This window comes from Triturus cristatus, chromosome 4_2, assembly GCF_964204655.1.
Source record: "Triturus cristatus chromosome 4_2, aTriCri1.1, whole genome shotgun sequence".
Taxonomy (NCBI): domain Eukaryota; kingdom Metazoa; phylum Chordata; class Amphibia; order Caudata; family Salamandridae; genus Triturus; species Triturus cristatus.
The window spans coordinates 192290475-192309088 of record NC_140586.1 but is presented as its reverse complement, the minus strand read 5'-3'; the positions used below and the strand labels follow the sequence as shown (position 1 = coordinate 192309088).

The 18614-nt window shown below is 46.9% G+C and overlaps 1 protein-coding gene across 1 annotated transcript in view; it reads right to left on the bottom strand.

Annotated features, from left to right (window-relative positions):
• The window catches only part of MYH9 (myosin heavy chain 9), a 318178-nt gene that overhangs the window by 187669 nt on the left and 111895 nt on the right, over positions 1-18614 (bottom strand). Inside the window, exons 4-8 of the mRNA XM_085601113.1 lie at positions 13302-13329; positions 9244-9337; positions 6694-6786; positions 6349-6412; positions 2168-2266 (exon numbers count right to left, since the gene is read on the bottom strand). Of these exons, the coding sequence (XP_085457239.1) occupies positions 2168-2266; positions 6349-6412; positions 6694-6786; positions 9244-9337; positions 13302-13329 (378 nt within the window). The remainder of the gene's footprint in view (positions 1-2167; positions 2267-6348; positions 6413-6693; positions 6787-9243; positions 9338-13301; positions 13330-18614) is intronic.

Sequence of the window (18614 nt, the reverse complement as noted above, 5' to 3'; positions counted from 1 at the left end):
TTTGGGCAAGTACTCGACTGGCTAAGTTAAGGTTCTGGGCACAGACTCCGGGGACTCCCAGGGTCAGGTAGGTACAGTAGTTACACCTTTAGCGGCATAGGGGCAGCCGGGTGCAGAGTGAGTTAGGCCCAATGTTATCCTATGAGAGGCAGGGGAGCCTTGGTTGATGGTTACTGGTTGCTGACTAGCAGGTCACGCGGCTGTGGGAGCTGGGCTCCTGGTCACTTGCTCAGGGCAAATGGGGAAGTAGATAGGTGTAGAGGTCACACTGCCAGGGCCACTCAGGCGGCTGGGTGCAGGGTGCTTTTAAGCCTTTGGGCGCTCAATTGATTTCAATGGGGAAGCTCCTGGTTGGAAAAAGGCTGCAAGCTCGGGGACGAAGATTCAGGTGCCACCACCACTTCAAGTGGTAAGTTGGGTAGTTGGAGGATAGGTAGGTACCCGGGAGTTTGGCACAGGGGGCCGCAGGGTGCCTTTTGGTGTCAGGAAATCTGTTGATCGCGGTTGGGGGTACCTGGTTCTGAGGCTGCAGGCTTCGTCAGGAGCGTCGAGGGAAGTCTGTGGGTGCCGGACTCTGGGTCAGTTCCGGGGGGTCATCCTCGTGGTCTTTGTTCCCTCCAGCTCAGGCCACGCTTGGCGGGTGCAGTGTGCAGGGATCGCGGTTCTGGGCTGTCAGGGATTAGAAGCGGATTTTGAGCAGAGCCTCTGCTCATGGGAGTTCCAGGTGCTTCGAGCCAAAAGGTAGCCAGATCCTCTGAGGTTTGTGAGGTTTCTGGCCACAAGAGGTGCCAGGATGTAGCAGGAGCAGTTTCGAGGGTCGACAGGCTGGTAGGGCTGGGGCCAATGCAATTGGTGTCTTCCTCTTAGCAGCTGCACAGCAGGCCTTCTTGCTCTTTGTATTCTGGAATCTGGGGAAGGAAGGTTCAGGGTGTCCCTAAATACTAGATTTAGGGGCGTTACAGGTAAGTAAAGGGCAGAGACCAATGGGTCCCTGTCCTGGGGTGAGTACACCCCCTATTCTGCCACTCTCCTGGGGGAGGGGGGTAGTAGCCTAGTCCCGATTGGGCAGGGCCTCCCATCTTCAAGATGGCGAGCGCCCGGAGATGTGCTTCACCTCGCCTCCCCCACCTGAGGGGTGGGGTTGGCGGGGTGGGGTTGGCAGGCTGGCACATCCCCGGTCCTTATTTGGGGTTTCTGGCCGGGCTTCCCGCCAGAGTGGGGGCTGCAAGTGGCCTGGGGAAGCTCAGAAAGGCGGCATGCCTTTGAAGCTTCCCCCTGTCCATCCTGGGAGAGGAGACCTAGCACCTCACCCAGGATGTGCATTGTTGCAGGCCCAGGAGAGCAGGGGCACTCCTACCCAGGGGTCCAGCAACATGTCTGTTGGGTGGCAGCCTAGGCAGCCTCAGACCAGACGTGGATTGTAGGTTAGGTTTCAGGGGGCATCTCTAAGATGCCCTCTGTGGTGCTTGGTACATTAAATCCCACACTGGCATCAGTGCAGGTTTAATGTGCTGAGAAGTTTGATACCAAACTTCAGTGTTGCCATTATGGTGCTGTGGAGTTCGTGTTGACGAGCTCTCAGCACTATGTACTCTTAAATGGCAGCACTGCACTTAGTGCCCAGGAATGGACCTGGGTACTGTAGGGGCACGGAGCTCATGCTCCTGTACCCACACCACTAGCATAGGGCACCCAGCTAGAGGGGTGGCTGATGTATGCCAGGGCAGTGTAGGTGGTGGGCATGACACCGGGATGGGTGCCATGTCGACTTGGTTTTGTCTTGTACCCAGAAACTCAGCCTGCCAGGGCAGTGTGTGTGTGTTAGGATACAGGGCCTCTAAGGGTGGCACAATGAATGCTGCCGCCCTTAGAGGCCTTCCCTGGTCACAAGGCCCTGGGTACCTAGGGTACCATTTACCAGGGGCTGACATGTGGCCAGGGTTTGCTAATTTGGGTTTGAGGTTTTAAGGGAAGGAACATAGGCCCTGGGCACCTGATTGGCAGGAGTCCAGGGCACACTCAGTCAAAGTACGTTCAGCAATTCAGCAAAAAAGTGGGGGCATACCATGCAAGAAAGATGGCACTCTTAATGTAGACTAATAGCACCCCTAGAACTAGGTCACTCAAAAGCAAGAAACTACCACCCCACTGTGCACATCACACTTACTCTTTAGATGCTCTCCGGCACCAGACATCATATAGTAGAAAACATGAAAGGTGCGCTCGTCCTTGGCCTGGCGAATAGCACGAGACTTCTCCAGCAGATCTGTACAACAAGTTAAGAATAGCACATACTATAAAGTAAAAATCATGACAGGGATGCGTATCTGCTCTATTCCTCCTCTTCCAAAGGCTACTGAAGCATGGGTAAGGAAATAGAGCCACTTTACATTTCAAGGCCCTCTTTCTACTGGTCTATGGAGGTGAAATTGAGCCAACAGGACAGACAAGGTAACCTCTTAAGAGAAACCCATATCACTTCCAACCAAACTAGGGGGGGGGGGGGGTGACAGGACAGTGTTCCAGCACCACCACTACACCTGGTAGCTACAATCAGGAGGGTAGAGTCTCTACAGTGGGCAACACTGGGTTGGCAAGGCTAGTGAATACTATGTTCCTACACCAGTTAAATGAGGCCTCATTTTACAACAACTTATAGGTTTTCCAGAATAAAGATTGCCATGCCAAAAACAAAAATGGCTATTTACAGGTTGGAGTAGTTTTGCAGCTTGGAGATTTTCTGGGTTCACATGCTGTGAATCATTCCTCCCATATAACGGTTGGGTTCGGAAGTGTTTTGTCATCTTCTCCCTGCATCTTTGTGTGGGGTGCGTCTAGTCCTGGGCCATTTTGTGCTACGTCCCTCCTGTGACGGAGGAGCTCAGGAAACCCTTTGATGTAGTTGCGATCTTTTCCTCTGTTGGTTTACTTTGCTTCGGTTGATTTATTGAACTGGTTTACAAATACACCTCTATTGGTGTGGTGGGTTGCATGTGAATCCAGAAAATTCAAGCTACTTCTACCAGGAATTAACAATTGTTTTCCAGCAAAAATCCGTCCCTCGTCCCCTTTGGTTTTGCTTTGTTCGCCCCAAGTTAGCAGGGGATGCCCAGACGTGGGTCCCTTGCTCACTTTGCCACTGGATTCAAGCTAGCCTGGCTGATGACGGCTGATTAGCCAGAAACCGGTCTCAGGATGGTTGTTTCCGATCCAGGGAAGACCTGGCTTGGCAGTTCAGGCTGGACTGTTCCCATGAGGCACTGGGTCAGACTGATTTGCATATGGCCATGTCTGAACTGGGGTGGCGGAGTGAGCTAAAGAAAGATGGATTAAACCCAGATCAGTTGACTGGGGATGAGTGCTTGCATTGTTCAACACTTCATCCATCATCCCCATTGGTTTTGCTTTGATTATATAGCAGCATTTGATAGGGACCAAGATGGGATGCAGGTCGGATACACTAACCCATATGTCCTGGTCACAGATTTTATGTCCCAACTTTAGTATTTTAGCTTCCAATACACAACAGCAGTACACTTCTAAAAACCTCAGGTGAGGAGCTTCGAGGCAGAGGCTGATCAGAGTCTTCAGTCCAGGTTCAGTAGCCACTGGTCAGCTGTGCAATTGCCGGACAAAAGGCCCCAGTAGCTTGCTGTGTCAACTGTAACTTTAAAAAGGAGGTCACCTGTATGACCCTTTTGGTTCACGTCTCTGTTGTGGGTATAAAAGGAAAAGCAGGTAGTCTTTTAGCCTCTTAGGTCGCAGGTTCATTCCTCTTCTGATCTTCCACAGGTCCAAGAGTGTTGTGAGGTGGATATCTGTATGAGCCACATTTATGTCTAGCACAGACTAGTGGGTGAGAATGGCCTCTGGGAAAACCCCAACCAATGGGGTTAAGCTTTCTGGGGCTAACCCTACCAACTTCAGGCATTTTAAAGAGTGCCAAAGTCTTCGGCCACAGTAAACTTAAGATCTGAGGGCTGGGTGCGTGCGGGGCTTGTCCTACGGCAATCCTAGTGTCCTACCCCATGTAACCCCAAGATCTAGTTTCATGTAGTACCTGTGCCCACAGCTACCTCAGAGACCAGTCAGGCAGGATGTGACATCCAAGCAGGACTAGACAATTTTGGCACAGAGGATCCTACCAGTCTCACCTGCATATTTTATCTGGTTCAGATAGGTCATCTCTGCCCATTTAGGTCAGTCTATTGTTTGCAGCTGCAGGCAGTTATATCCCACCACAGGAGAGTCATGAGGCAAACGTTGGAAGGCACCGAAAGGCTTAGAAGCTTTAGGCCGGAGAAAGGCAAGTGTTCTAAAGTCTCTTTTCTGTAATAGAAAAGTCGAATTTCCCACTAAATTAGACTGTCAACTATTAAAGAGTCCTTGAAAATACCAAACAACCCACCCTTTTGGGCATTAAGGCCGACTTTAAAAAGGAGGGTTTTAGGTCTTTCAAAAGGGGTCAGTTTGACAGGAAAAATTAGCAATTTTAAACCTGTACAGCTAGGCTACTGGTGGCAGGCCTACAGTTGTGTCTGCATGGTCACTGCAGTGGGTGTCAGAGTGCTGCATTGACAGGTGACAACTTACAGGCCTAGGGTACACTGTGGGTGCTATGTTATGGACGTACAGGCAAGTTGAAAGCCAACTGGGACTTAACATATTTGATAAAAAGCTCCAACTGCAGAATGACGGTGACAAAATATTCAAAAGGTGAGCAGATAGGCTGGAAAATCCTCAGCAGTAACCCTGCGCACCAGAAGACGGCACCAGCAGTAATACATCAAAGTAATTCAGAGTCAGAAGTGACGTGTGTGGGCCTATATGGGTGCCATACCCACGCACTGCAATCGGTTTCTTTCTTGGAAAACAGACATCCAACACCAAAATCGTCTGATTGTCACCATTGTTACTGTAGTGGAGGACACAATGGGTGCTGCAGTGGACTTGTGACATTTAAGGTACAAGCCCTCAGTACCCCTTTGTATACACTAAGGAATCTGCAAGTTAAATATGCAAATCAGGAGAATACTAATTGTACCAGGTTGAAAGAATGAGAAAATCATTTTACGACTGGTTAACAGGGAGTTCTATTGCCAGCAAAAATAGGGTTTAGCACAGGAAAAAGGGTGACCCTGTAGAAAGAGCAAATTTCAAACAGAACTACTTTACAACGAACACAGCACCCACAACTTTAGCTTAATGTACATGCAGGCACATATGTACAATGATTCTTGCTTCTTTCATTTAACTGTCAAGTGTTTACTACTCAACCATCCAACAGCACTGCAAAAACAGCAGCAAAATACAGAAATAAAGTAGTTATAACTTCGGTCCTGACTTCAACAGCTTCACTGCCAGAAAGTAGTGTAGCCATTTTAACTTAAGCATGGTACCTCAGTGCAGGCAGGGCATCACATCTAGTTTTTCAGACAAAGTCTCATCTCTAAACTCGCTCTCAACACCCTTCCTCAAGCAAGTTTCCACATGGGCTTGAGGCAATTAGCTCCACTTTCCCTACTCTAAGAAATGCAACTGTTGTCCTGGAAGAGTTTCTCATGTATGGAACGGTCCAGTGTCCCATAGAAGCAGAGAAGAAAAAGGTCCATTGATCTATTAGTTTCTCTGAAGAAACTGCTCCAAGTAATGTTCACTAGACTGCTAGCACAGTCAGATGAACCAACAGTGTGGAAATACTCATGCTGGCTCGATTCCACAGATCCACAGCACAAAAGAGAGACAAACACCCAGTAGTGCCGCCACCCCCCCCCCCCCTCCTCCCTCCCAAGTTTATAGTACTTTACAGATGTAGGATCTTTTCAAACACCAACACAAACATTTCTAGGGACAGATTAACCACAGATTGGAGGGATGATCTCAAAGTCCACAAACGTACTGCATTTATACAGGTGCAGAGAGCTTTTATTGCAAGGAAGAGGTGTCATTACTGGTCTTTCCCAGATATAAAGGGGCATGTACACACCCACACTACGCCGAATAGATCTGTCTTAGTGGTACAAGGCTGTCTCAACAAAGTGCAGAGTGGCCATTTATCCCCATTATGCATTTATCCACAGGGCAAGAGCCATTAGAGGCCAGTTTTGAAGGCCGATGGACATGAACACGGTCTCCAGCTCCCCAGTGAACGAAAAGAGGATGGAAGTGGGGCTGGTTTTAACATTCTTGTTTTGGTTCCCACTCTGAACATGCCCAATACCTCTTTTTGACTCAACAAGCAACAGGTTACCACACATCAGAACCCAAGTACTAATATTTTCACTTTGCATCGCAAATTCAGCCGCTATTCATTATCAAACCAAACAAAGAATAACAGAAAAAGGATACAGGTCTCAATGTTTGCTCCAACAATGTAGCCGTTCACATCAAAGTTGATGCGGATGAATTTTCCCTGTGGAGGGAAAAGAAAAAGTGCTGTTAAGATGGCTTAGGTCAGAAGACTTACTTTCAGGTGGAGGGCAGACTCCTAACTGCATCAGAGGCGCAAATCAGCACAGGGATGTTGCAGATCACGATGAACAGCCTACAAAGAAGCACTCACTGTATGGATGCCCTTCAGGGACACAGCATTAGGGCAATGATAACCCCACTAAGTAGTACACTGTCAATTACCCAAGATGTTGCCTGGTACGAGGACAAAGTTAGGGCACAAATGATAGCCTGAACACTCACAAATCTGGAGGAGTTGTCATTCTTCACCGTCTTGGCATTTCCAAAAGCCTCAAGGATGGGGTTGGCCTGCAGCAGTTGTCGTTCCAGCTCTCCCTGCAGAAGAAAAAAAATAAAATTCAGACTGCCAATGGGAGGAGAAAAACTGCTACAAAAAGAAAGCAAGAGAAAATATTACACATGGATCACCATGTGGGCCTGCTTTCCAGTCACACTGCTATGCTGCCATTACTACATCTACCTCTGCCCAAACCACAACCCCCTCACTCCTGCTCTCTAATTGGTGTATGCTACTCAAACAGCAAGTCCTACATTTTGGGACCTGGCTAGTGCCACACTTTGTGCCTGCAGCATGTAGGAATTAGGCCACCCCAGATACAGCTAAAGTTGCTTAAAACAGCAGGAGATGGCATGGAGGGGCTGACATTCTGGACTGCAGAAGAGGACGACAGGAAAGACTATTGACCAGGCTACAGCAAACCTAAGGAAAACTGGCTGATAATAGGAAACCGCAGAAGCGTCTGCAGTCAGACTTGCAGGGCCATGATTGAAAACATGTAGCATAAGACACCTTCAAAACTGCCATCTAAAAACGCTGGAAAATGGGAATAATGTCTATAGCACCCAACAACTAGCTGAGCAGCGGGTTTCTCTGTGGCACTTAATTTGTGCGGATTCAAATAACTAGAAGACCACAGGGAACCTCAAAAGTGACCGGACCTCAAATCCTATGGTTGAACTAGAAACTATCTGCTTGATCGCACTGCGCTTTGGCAAGCCTAGAGACTGATGGAGAAAGGCTACAGTACTGAAGGAAAAGTTGCATTAGTACGGTTGAAACATCACCGTGCAATCAGGCTGTAAAGTCTGTACCTCGATCAGAAATCTAAAGTTAGCAGGAGGTGGTCTAAATCAGGAGCACTGTAATGCATGCTTGCCCAGGAGGCTTAAACCCACTTACTGTTAGTCACAGCTGAAGGCCTAAACCAGTGTACAGCAACAGAAACCAAGCAGCCGCCAGTATACAGCACTTCACTTCCAAGTGGAGAGAAACCAAATGTACAGTAGCTAGCAGCAGAATTAGCCTTCAACACAACCTAATGCACCTATCACACAAAGGAGGACTAAACCAACACACAAACACAAAGGGATAAAACCCAACGGGCCAGCACTTCACGGCAGAGGGTTGGCCAAACCAACATAAAGCACCTAGTGGCACGTGCTATACACAAGTTGTACAACACCTCATATCAGACCAATCCAAGCATTTAGCACCGCACACTGGGCTGTTAATTTGCCCTCCTCACAAACACCGATCAAAAACATCAAAACCTCTAAGCTTACCTCCTGCAAGGCTACACTGCACATATGGTGCATAACAGTCCGAGAGAATAGGGAGTTGTTTAAATGTTTTAACCAAAGCTGCCAACAAGTCTGTCATGAGAACACAAGCTTTCTCACCGCTCTGTCCAACCTCAAGTCACAAAGGGAGATGCAGAACGCGGACATTCATTTCTGCAGTCTGAAATAGGACAAGGCCAGAGGTCTACTAAGTACTAGAGCCACAATCCAGTATACAAACTGTCCGTAACTGCGTACCCCTCCACACGCTGGCTCTTTTGCGATGAGAAAGAGAACCCTCATGGGGCTCTCCACCCACGCACTCACCACATCTGCTTTCAATCCTAAATTCAGGAGTGGGAACATAATATGAAGGTCAGGCCGTCCCTGCTTCTTCCTGAATGGAGTAGTGGACAGTAAAATGCTTAAAGTACCAGACTTCAAACCTACTGAGCTCAAGCGTGCAACTGGACATCTGTGTGGGTAACAAACCTACATACACTGCAGCAACTAAATGAAAGCTCAGACTCAATGGGATCTGAAGGGATTAAAGGCGATGTAATCTAGGTATGGATTCCCTCTACGTCTACCCACCCACTACCTCCCAATGAACAGTACGCTCACCTCCCTCATCCCAGTGGACAGTGCGCAGCTCCCACGGCCAGCATGAGCTGTAGGCAGTAAGCACTGGTTTCCATTCAATAATTCAAGAATCTAGGAGTTCAACTTACAGGACGAGCTAGAAGACACATTGGTACAAATCCCATGATTACCAAGAGTAGTTGTAAAACAGTAAAACTAAAAAACTTGCCCGAACCCCAAAGAATCACAATCAGGGTAGTTCATGTACAGTAGCCCTTTAATTTTAAATAGTTGTCATGACTGATCATTGGTTGGGCACGAATACTTTAATTCAAGAGTGGCCGGATTATAGCCCATATTTTGCAGACTTCCGATGCACTGCCAACCTGCCACAGAACGAAACTGCTGTTTAAACACCAAGCCAAGTGATCTAAGATAAGGTGTGACACCAACAGAGCTGCTTCGAGAGAAAGAAGCCCAGGGCTGCAGGAGAGACCGCCTTCATTTATTAAAATGTGTGTCACAGCTTCACCAGACTAGGAACAAGAGTCCACCTTCCTCTACAGCAGAACCCCTGCAGCCAGCACCTAGTCTCTACCTGCGGCTCTACAGAGCCCAGTTTAATCTCACCTGGTCTTTCTTGCTCTTGTGGGAGGAGGCGACGTAGGCGAGGTACTGGATCACCTTCTTGGTATTCTCTGTTTTACCTGCTCCAGATTCCCCGCTGTAAAGAAAAGCACGCTATTTCAGACAACGGTGCAGACAAAACACCAACCCACAGACTTTAATCAATCCATGGCAGCAGCGGATTTGTTTTTAAATTGCCCAACACTATGGCTGGTTGTTGCAGCACAACATGAGGCTAATACAGCACAATATATGTCCAAGATCACGTGCAAGAAATATCCCACTTCGACACAAAGTAATGTGCCTGTAAATCTGCTACATGGTGTGATAGTCTAACAAAACGCCAGGGAGCACCGCTTCAAGTAAAGAAAGCCAGACATTTTAGGAGTATCCTTTGACCATCAAGGGGTCTACAAAAAGACCAGTTGGCTGTAACATAGCACTAAAGGTTTCATACCAAACCAGAGTGCACAAGCCCCTATGTGCCCCAACCCACCCAAAACGTTGTGGCTCAGTTTCAATTTCGTAGGCTATACTGCACAACCATTGCTACAGGCAAGAAACTCTCCTCCAGGCTGGGTCTTTCACATACATGAACCAAGTTCTGCACACTGACGTATTTGTATGGCATACATTGCCTTGTCAATTAAATAGTACTCTTGAATCGTTTGAAAGTCGGACTAAAACCGGTCAACAGTTTCCCTGTTATAATGCTGCCTATGATGCTCTGGAATGTACCCTGGTGCTTGCCTTCAAACAAACTAGGTCTGAAAGCAGGATAATGAGCTAATTTCTTCTAACTGTTAGGAATATTGGAAGGACCGTCTATTAGGACTCTCTCATTTGGTACTTAACCTACCTCAAACAAGACTGTACCCTGCCTCAGAGCACTGCAACCCACCCTCCCTTCTGCAGGGACCCTTGGGTTTAATGCCAGAGACCAATGGAGTGAATGTTGGGAGGTTAATGGGAATAAGCGAAAGCATGGAGTCAGAGTAACAGTAGTGGAAAATGCTACACAACTGTCCCGGCTCCAGCTCCCTAGCGGGTATCCAGCTCCCTAGCGGGTAGCCAGCAAAGAGAAACAAAGATCAGAAGTCTGCATTGTACTACCAAAAAGCTAAGAAAAAGCACTTAGCAAGAACTACTAGCAGAAATACACTACGTTGGAGCTCTCAAGCGCACAGTGCTAGCAGAATGCCCAAGTTGCAACCACAGTGTTATCAGCTAAGGGCTGGTCAGCAAAATGCTACTGAAGCTGGCTCTGAAGTGGAGGATGGTGCACACATTAGAAGGGAGAGAACACTGATCATTCCAGAAGAGCCTTGGTTCAATATGCGATGCACTTAGCAGTAGTGGAATTGAAGGCCCATCAGTTGTGGTCTTTGGCACCGAGGTGGGCAAAGTAATTACATTCTCAAGATACCAGACAGTTATGCAGAACCTTCAGGGTTGAGGAGATGCAAGAGCATGCAAAGAACATCGGAAATATACTGAGGCAAAAGACTGGTCCAGAGCACCATGCTGCCCCAATGAAATCACCCTATTACATGGTGGCTAGAACACAGGACCTTCAGCTCACATGTTTGGCGCAGAGGTAATGATCAGGAAAGCAGATTTAGATCAGAAAGCCGCAGAGTAGGATGCAAACGACTAGGGTCTTGCCTAAATCAATCCGGCAATGTTACGTTGGCATACCTTTGCTACTGCAGAAATGCTACCACGAGGGCCAGCAGCTGGGTGAAAGCAAGAGTGGCAGCATTTCGTAATGAAAATGTGGTTTTTCCTCAAGGATACACTGAACATACTGCTGAATCCTGACTAAACAATATCCCGGTGTACATCTAGTGGTACAAATATCTGCATCATTTATGGCATTTTACCAGATCCGACAGCCTGGTCATTTTCAAAAACAGCACTTCACACCATACCAACTGACTACATCTCTGCAAGGTCATACTATTGGGCTTAAATCTCACACAAGCCAAATAGGTTATGTGTTCCTGAGGCAGAACTAAAATGCATCAATCCACAAGAATCAATTGTGGATCAGAGATTCTTCGAGAACACAAAAGCCTTACAAGTTTAAAAAAAAAAAAGTGTTTACTTACGTTCCACTCTGCTCCCACTGCTTATGCGACAGTGGTTTTAATGATAGAGCTTCATGTGAAGGTATCAGAGAGATAAAGGGTATTGGGGTTTCTGATCTGCGTCTATGGAATAAGGGGGTGGGGTGCCAGGGCTTTATCTGTGTGATTAGGATTTCCTAAGACTTCCCATAGGCCAAATGGTCAGATCAGAGTCCAAGGATCACCGTAGCTTGTTAACATCTGCAGGTGTGAAGGGCCGTAGGTACATGGTGATCTTGTGTCAAATGACTTAAAGCCACTGCCTGAGCATCTATTGGTGACGTTCATGCCACTAATCAATGGCAGATATGATGCCTTGCTACAAACAATCAGGTAAGGCGTACAGTCAGAGTAAATTTCACTGTACTCCAATTTCTGTCAAGTACTTGCATTGGAACAGTCAAGTGACCGATTTTTTGTACTTAGAGGGTCAGTATACGTTTCAGCAACAATCTCGACTGATTATACAATTTAAAAAGTTCTTTATTCTCAGTTAAACTTCCATCGTCTTCTGCAATATATGAATTTATTAGTTGGAAATAAATGGAACTCTACCCTACCTGAACTACTCACTAACCTTGGACCACATGGCGTTCCTAAACGTAAACTAACCCAAACGTTGTTCTGGACTCTTTGCCTAACCTGGACCACAAACCTAAATAGAGCATAACGTGGACTAATTAACATACTATAACCCAGGCCTTAACAGGCTAGGTGGTTCCCAGACCCTAAATATGACATTAATGCAGACAAGGCCACTAGTCTGTTCCTATAATCTCTACCAGAAGTATTTGAATAAGTTCTACTTAAAATGACTAATTCATTACTTTCACATTAACAGTTCAGAGGGGGAGAGAAGCAGACTGATCCCAGACCTAGTGTTAGAATAGACACAGGGTTTGTGATTATGTATGCCCTGGAAATTTCTTAGGATATGAGGCTCCCTGATGCCCGCACCAGGAACCTGGTAACCAATGGCAAGAGCTAGGAAAGTTGGCTTCGGGAGGCAAGGCCTTCTGGGCACAGGGTTTTAAGGGAAAGATACCACGTTCTTCAAATGCACCTCCTATTATGCACAGTTACTGCTTGAATTAATGGCAGGTTCTGTTGGCTGAGGACCCTTCGAAGGGGGAGTCTCGCAGTCCTGTATGGATCAAGAAGGGCGTCCTATGAGGTGTGAGGTCAGTCTGAACCCTAGCCACCCACAAAATAGATCTGTGGCAGGGCGCTAAATCCAAAGGCATTTTCATTCACATTGAGACCCTACTACACGGACGTATGAAATCTCAGAGCCGGGTAGGTGACCTGGCCTGCTCTCCACTGGAAGGACACAACAGTTGCAATTATTTTATACATGTCAAAGTGGTACCTCTCTGCAAGAGAAACCACCCCTAAAAAAATAATTGCCAAGACATCCGTTTTTGAGCTGAAAAAACGATGTTCAGTCATCCTCCTGTTGGTCTACAAACATGTAACGGAATTGACCAAGACATATCTGAGGAGAGGCAGTAGCACAGTGCCGCCTCAAAAACAAATAAAAAACAGCATTAGCAGTAGACAAAAAAAAGTGTAAGAAACCGGTAGAAGCAGAGCAGTAAGGGGGTACGGTCAGGCAGAGGTGAAAAGCAGGGCCTAAGATAAAAGGTAGAGAAACCAAGGGGGAACAGGATATCTGGAGTGGCAGAGAATGAATGTAATGCGGTGCTTCGGGAAGGAGGTAGAGAAGCAAAGAGTAGTAGGTCCCGCTCAGGCATGGCAGAGGAAGAACAAACTGGAACCGAACCCAAGGAAGGCGAGAATAGTAGCGAAGAGGAGAAGCATGACAAAGAAAGAAGACACGGCTGCTGCTGTAGCAGACTGGCCCTACCACTGGAATATCTCAACCTGCTGCATAATAAAACTTGCCACAGCTATGAAAGGAGTGTTACTCACGTGCAGAGGATGGACTGGTCTTCGCGGTCTGAAAGAGAAGAGAAAGCAATGAAGCAGAGAACAAACCAGCTGTTTCCAAAACCACTCTTCAGTGGCATATTCCCCCCCCCCCCAAATAGGCAGTGCCGATCCCACAAGGAGCCATGATATAGAAGTAGCTATTCACCCTGTGACATTCAGAGGAGCAACTTTACATTAAGGAACTGAAAGTTCTGCCGCCCTCATCCGACACCAATAGACTCAGGCTTTGAAAACAAAACCCCCTTTAAACATTAGTCATAGGCATTGGGCCGACCATCTTCAGTGCTAGGACATTCAAATGCCATGCATTGTTTTGCAGATCATTGTTCAGACACAGCAGCCACTTAACAGCACCAAGTACTGCAGGAGAAAAAAATTATTGAAGCGGCTGTGGGCCATGGCAGGAAGCTTTGGACAAAACTCATACAATTGACCGAGGAGACACCTTCAGCAGCTATTTTAGATTACTGGCGTTTATATGACATTTACAGCTGTAATACAACAGCGGAGTGGTTCAGGGCCACATTCAAACAGGAAGTGTGGAAGACTACAGTTAATCCAATCATTCACCATACAGCACCGCCCTCCAGCACATTGGTAACAGTTACCAGTCTAGAGGCAAGGGCACTGAAAGGTTCTCGGTTGGATCTAAACCAAAATCAGAGTCGAAAGTCCCTATTGGTTGAGACGGTGGGTCCAGAAGGTGCAAATGCACCCCCAAAAGTAACATTTGGTAGCGACTAGCTAGCTCGTTCGAGAACCTGTCCTCTGATTATTCGAGCCCCCTAAATTCACTTTAGCCACTAGAGACCAGCTGGGCCAGCCATTGCCTTAAATTAACCAGAACACCCCACAACCATTGAATGCTCAATACACCTGTGAATGAAATAACATTTCGATGGAACCACTGTTGTCATTTTTTGGTCTTTGATTATTTGCGAATGTTTTGCAGAGAGCTCAACTGTAGAGCAAACAACCCACCGAGTTACCCAGTTTCATATGAACTAAACCATCTTTCACCAACACTGCCATTCACCTACCGTTTGTACGATTTTCTCTACTTGTAAGATAATATCAATGTATATGTATACTCCATGCAGGTGCAAAAAAGGATGTTATCGATTAACCAGCTGTTCGACAGGATTTCGCTCTAGACCATTTCATTACAATATCCTAGGAAGCATAGGCTATTAGCTTCCCTGAGAGAAGCTTAGTTTAGTATATTTTACCCAGGTTTCTAGGGACATCGGGTTGCCCCATACACTGTCTACACTTTTGCATATGAAGTAGCTGAACTCTAAACAGGAAAGCATAAACAGATCACTTCGGATAAACCGTATTCCCGTGCCTGGCACCTCAAGGCCCGTTGGATCCTACTGCAGCTTTAAAGTGTTCCTGGAAGCACATGCCTCCCCACAGGGCAGCATAGGCCAAAACATTCAATACCATAAAAAAAAAAATCTATCCTGTAGATATATGCATTTGGGAATTGTATCTTTGGCCCAGAAGATTCTAGTACCTTCTTAACGTGCTTAACGTTAAATCAAGAGTGTGAAGTCAATCCACCTAGAAGTGCACCAGTTCGACTGGACAATTAAATTCTGCATCCAAACGTTTGACACACCCCTATTACCTGCAGCAAGGCCGGGCTGTTTGCAGTCAGCGTAGTGAAGTCAAAGTGCCCAAAGAGAATAACTTGCTCTACACTGGCTGCCATTTTAAACAGTATTTAGGGCTCTCGGGCCCGAGTCGTCAATAGACCCCACTAAAGACACGGTCTAGTAACCAGCAATAGCCTCGGAACAGGCCTCGTATATAGCAGTATGGAAAGACTGACTGTGCGACTGACGAAGCCTGGCATGAAACCTTAACTGGGGCCATTTTGACCAAGACTTTTGCCATAACTGGCCAGCATGAGAGTCTGGTTTGAAAGAAGAGAAATTAGTCACGGCCTGCAAGATACCTCGCTTTAAATAGGATATTTTTGATTTTATATATGGCAGAGGCCTGGGCTGGACTTCATTTCCAGGTGAAATAACTACAATTTGATGAGGAAATTCGGATATGTAACCAACTCCTTTAACGTAAACTATCCACTTCGCTAATACCAAGCTTTGGCATCAAGATATCCTTAGAAATGGTCGAAAGGTCTCGAGATTTATTATGCAACACTAAATTACACATCTGGAGGTTGTGAACTCAACGGCCTCGAAGGGAAGTAGAACATTCCAGACCAAGAACGTGTATATGTTGCTGCCTATTCGGAGCCAGTTTGCCGTTTACAATCTGGGGGAAATAAACAGTGGTTCTCTTGTTCTGAGCACAAGACCCAGTATACCAAACGAGCTCGAACCCAGCGTTTGAGATGGCCAATACTCGAATCTCCAAACCCATTGTAGGACTCAGTGTGTTTCACCTGTCCCCATTCTCTCCCTCCATAGCTCCGAATAACTATTCAAGATAGCAACAGAACTCAAACTCTGTGGGTTCTTTGAGACACTAGGCCTCAAAGCTATGAGAGCAGACCCACGTAGTCAACAGGGACAAACGCTCTAGTCACGTTGCAGCAGGTACAAGCAGGCGGTCAGATGCATCACAACAATGATGAAATGTGTTCATATATTTAACTTTAACTAGGAGTAAGTTTCCAAATAAGCGTCACAATGATGCAGTATAAAATGGCAGTCCAAGGACCAACCCTCTCAGACTCTCCGTCGATGTGTGGGCTCAATTCCTCCATGTACAAGATGAGCAAGTAAAGTAAAATACTACAGCGCCACATCTTTATGCAAGGGAACAAAACCCATAAACCTGCCAAAGAGAACGCCCCGTTACTGAACAGCAGGGAGAGTGCCCACAGCCTGGGGGAGCAGCTACATGGAAAAAGACAAAGGGACAGGTGTTTGCTATGGTCCAGAGATGGGGTCATCTGCCTTTGTCAGGAGAGTCATGGCTGCCTCCTGACTTCAAAGAGCCAGGACAGAACAAAACCAGTGGCGGCAGCATGCTTCATAGGCTTCCTCTCCGACAGTAGATGCCACCATTGAAGAAAGGACAGTGCCTACACCACAAGGGAGAACATCCCCGCAGAGGGCCCCTACACCTCACAGAACATACGACACCCCTCAACTGGTTCGGTTAGGTCAGGAAAAAGAAAGGTAAACCAGAGGATTCTTACAAAATAGATATCCAAATCCTCTGTCACATCATGAAGCCAGAAAACTGGTGCTGCAGTAAACTTGCCATATGATAATACAGTAGGCTGTGCCCATTACCACCAGCAGGAACATTTGAACACCCTTAAGGCAGTGGACACCAGCTCGCCGCACCTATCCCGTGTCCCTAAACTCTTAGTAAGAGAAATGTGATCCATGTGTGCACACAATATCAGCACCTGCTGCCAAGATGGAGCCCCAGAAGGACATTGCAATTTGAAACACAGTAAAGGTGAACCACAAATAGCGACAATGATTACATTTAAAAAAAAAAAAAGATTCCAAAATATGCAATTTTTTTTAATTCATGTAAAAAAGTAGGTCGCCAGAAAGCCTAGGTCTGGCGCACGGGGTGTCGGACGCCTACTGGTCTACGACAAGTGCTACAGTGGGGTGGATGGACCCCTATTTGACTTTCAACATTCCCAGTTGGATGCTTGGAGATTCTATTACATATATAAATACATGGACACTACCATATGCCACTTAAGCGGTTTATTGGGGGTCAACGATATATTGATCCATACCGACATGCATTTCAGAGGATAGCGGCCGTCATATGTATGACCTTTACCTGATGACACTACATTAGAATACATCTTTGCCCTTAAAAAGTACAATGCTATGGACAAAACGGGTTGGCTGTTTGTGCTGTAAAATTGCGATGTATACTTTTTTTTATTTTAATGCGTTTCACATTTGAAAACTGAATCTAATAAGGGGTAGGTAGAGAAGGGAAGAAAAAGGTGGCATTCTGCTGACAGTAACTTGCAACAAGGCAGAGTCAATGCCAAGTTCTATTTGGGCACAGAGGAGCGGAGGGACCACAGAAGTTAATTGAGAGGCTTCCACAGTAGCCGAGAAGTTTAACCCAAGAAGTGCTTGCGAGCTTTAAGTCCTTCAGAAATCAAAACCAGCATTCACCTCTTCCTACTTGGAGGGATATCAAGCTAGACTCTTAAAGAGACTATGTAGGAGGGTGGAAACTAACTACATGGTTGCCCCCCCACTTTTTTCCTGGTGTTTTGATGGTTTTGGACTAGTCTGGCTGGGATCCTGCTTTCCAGGACCCCAGCCAATCTACTTTCTCCCTTAAATGACATGGTGTGCATACTAGATGCACTAGTGATTGGATACTGTGGTACCTTATGAGCCCCTAGTATATGGTACCTTCGGTACCAAGGGCATAGGTACTTCACAGGCCTACCAGGGGCTGAAGCATGCATTATGCCACCCCTGGGAAGCAGACTAAATCCGATACCACAGGCCTGCTACTGCAGCCTGGGTGAAGTAGTGTTAACACTCCTCACTGAAGTATAGGTTCCTATATCTCACCATACACACATATAAACCTATCAGCCACCCCTATGGCAGGCCCTATCAATCCTGAGGGCAGGGTGCTCGGTTTGAAATGTGAGGGGGTGCCTTTGCCTGGGCAGGGCCCATCTGCAGCTGGCAGGGTCCATTCCTTATGGCGGTTTGTGGATGCGGTTAAACCATATACTCTTAAATACATTATAAGCTCCTGGTTAATGCTAAATTCGGAATGACTGCATCAAAACATGTGTTTGGTGTCAGACAACTTGGAATCATACCCCCACACCAGTAACTGGTGTGGGAGTATGATCCCACCCTTCTAGAGGGGACGACATGTACCTACTGTGGTAACACTGTAGAAATCTGAAAGAACCCTGGCATCACAAAATGGATGCCACCAGCACAGACACTGGGCTGCCCTCCTGCTGCTGACTGAAACTCGTAGTGGAGGAGGCCCAACAATAGGCATCCTGACAGAGGTGTCACTACCTTCTAGACAAGATTTAGTGTATTGGGGCTGGGTGGGTGCACTCCGAGTGCTTTGAAGTCCTGCACTGGGGGGGGGGGGGGGGGGGGGGGGGGGGGGGGGGGGAAGAGCAGTAGGCTCCTCTGTGCATATGCCAGCTCAAACTGGTTCAGGGGCTACCTGCGGCTGCTCTGGCGCAAAACTGGACAAAGGGAAGTGGGTGAAGCCACCCCCTACCCTGACCCTCCCAGAAGAGTGGTCCTAGAGCTAGTCTCTCCCCTATCTTCAGTATAA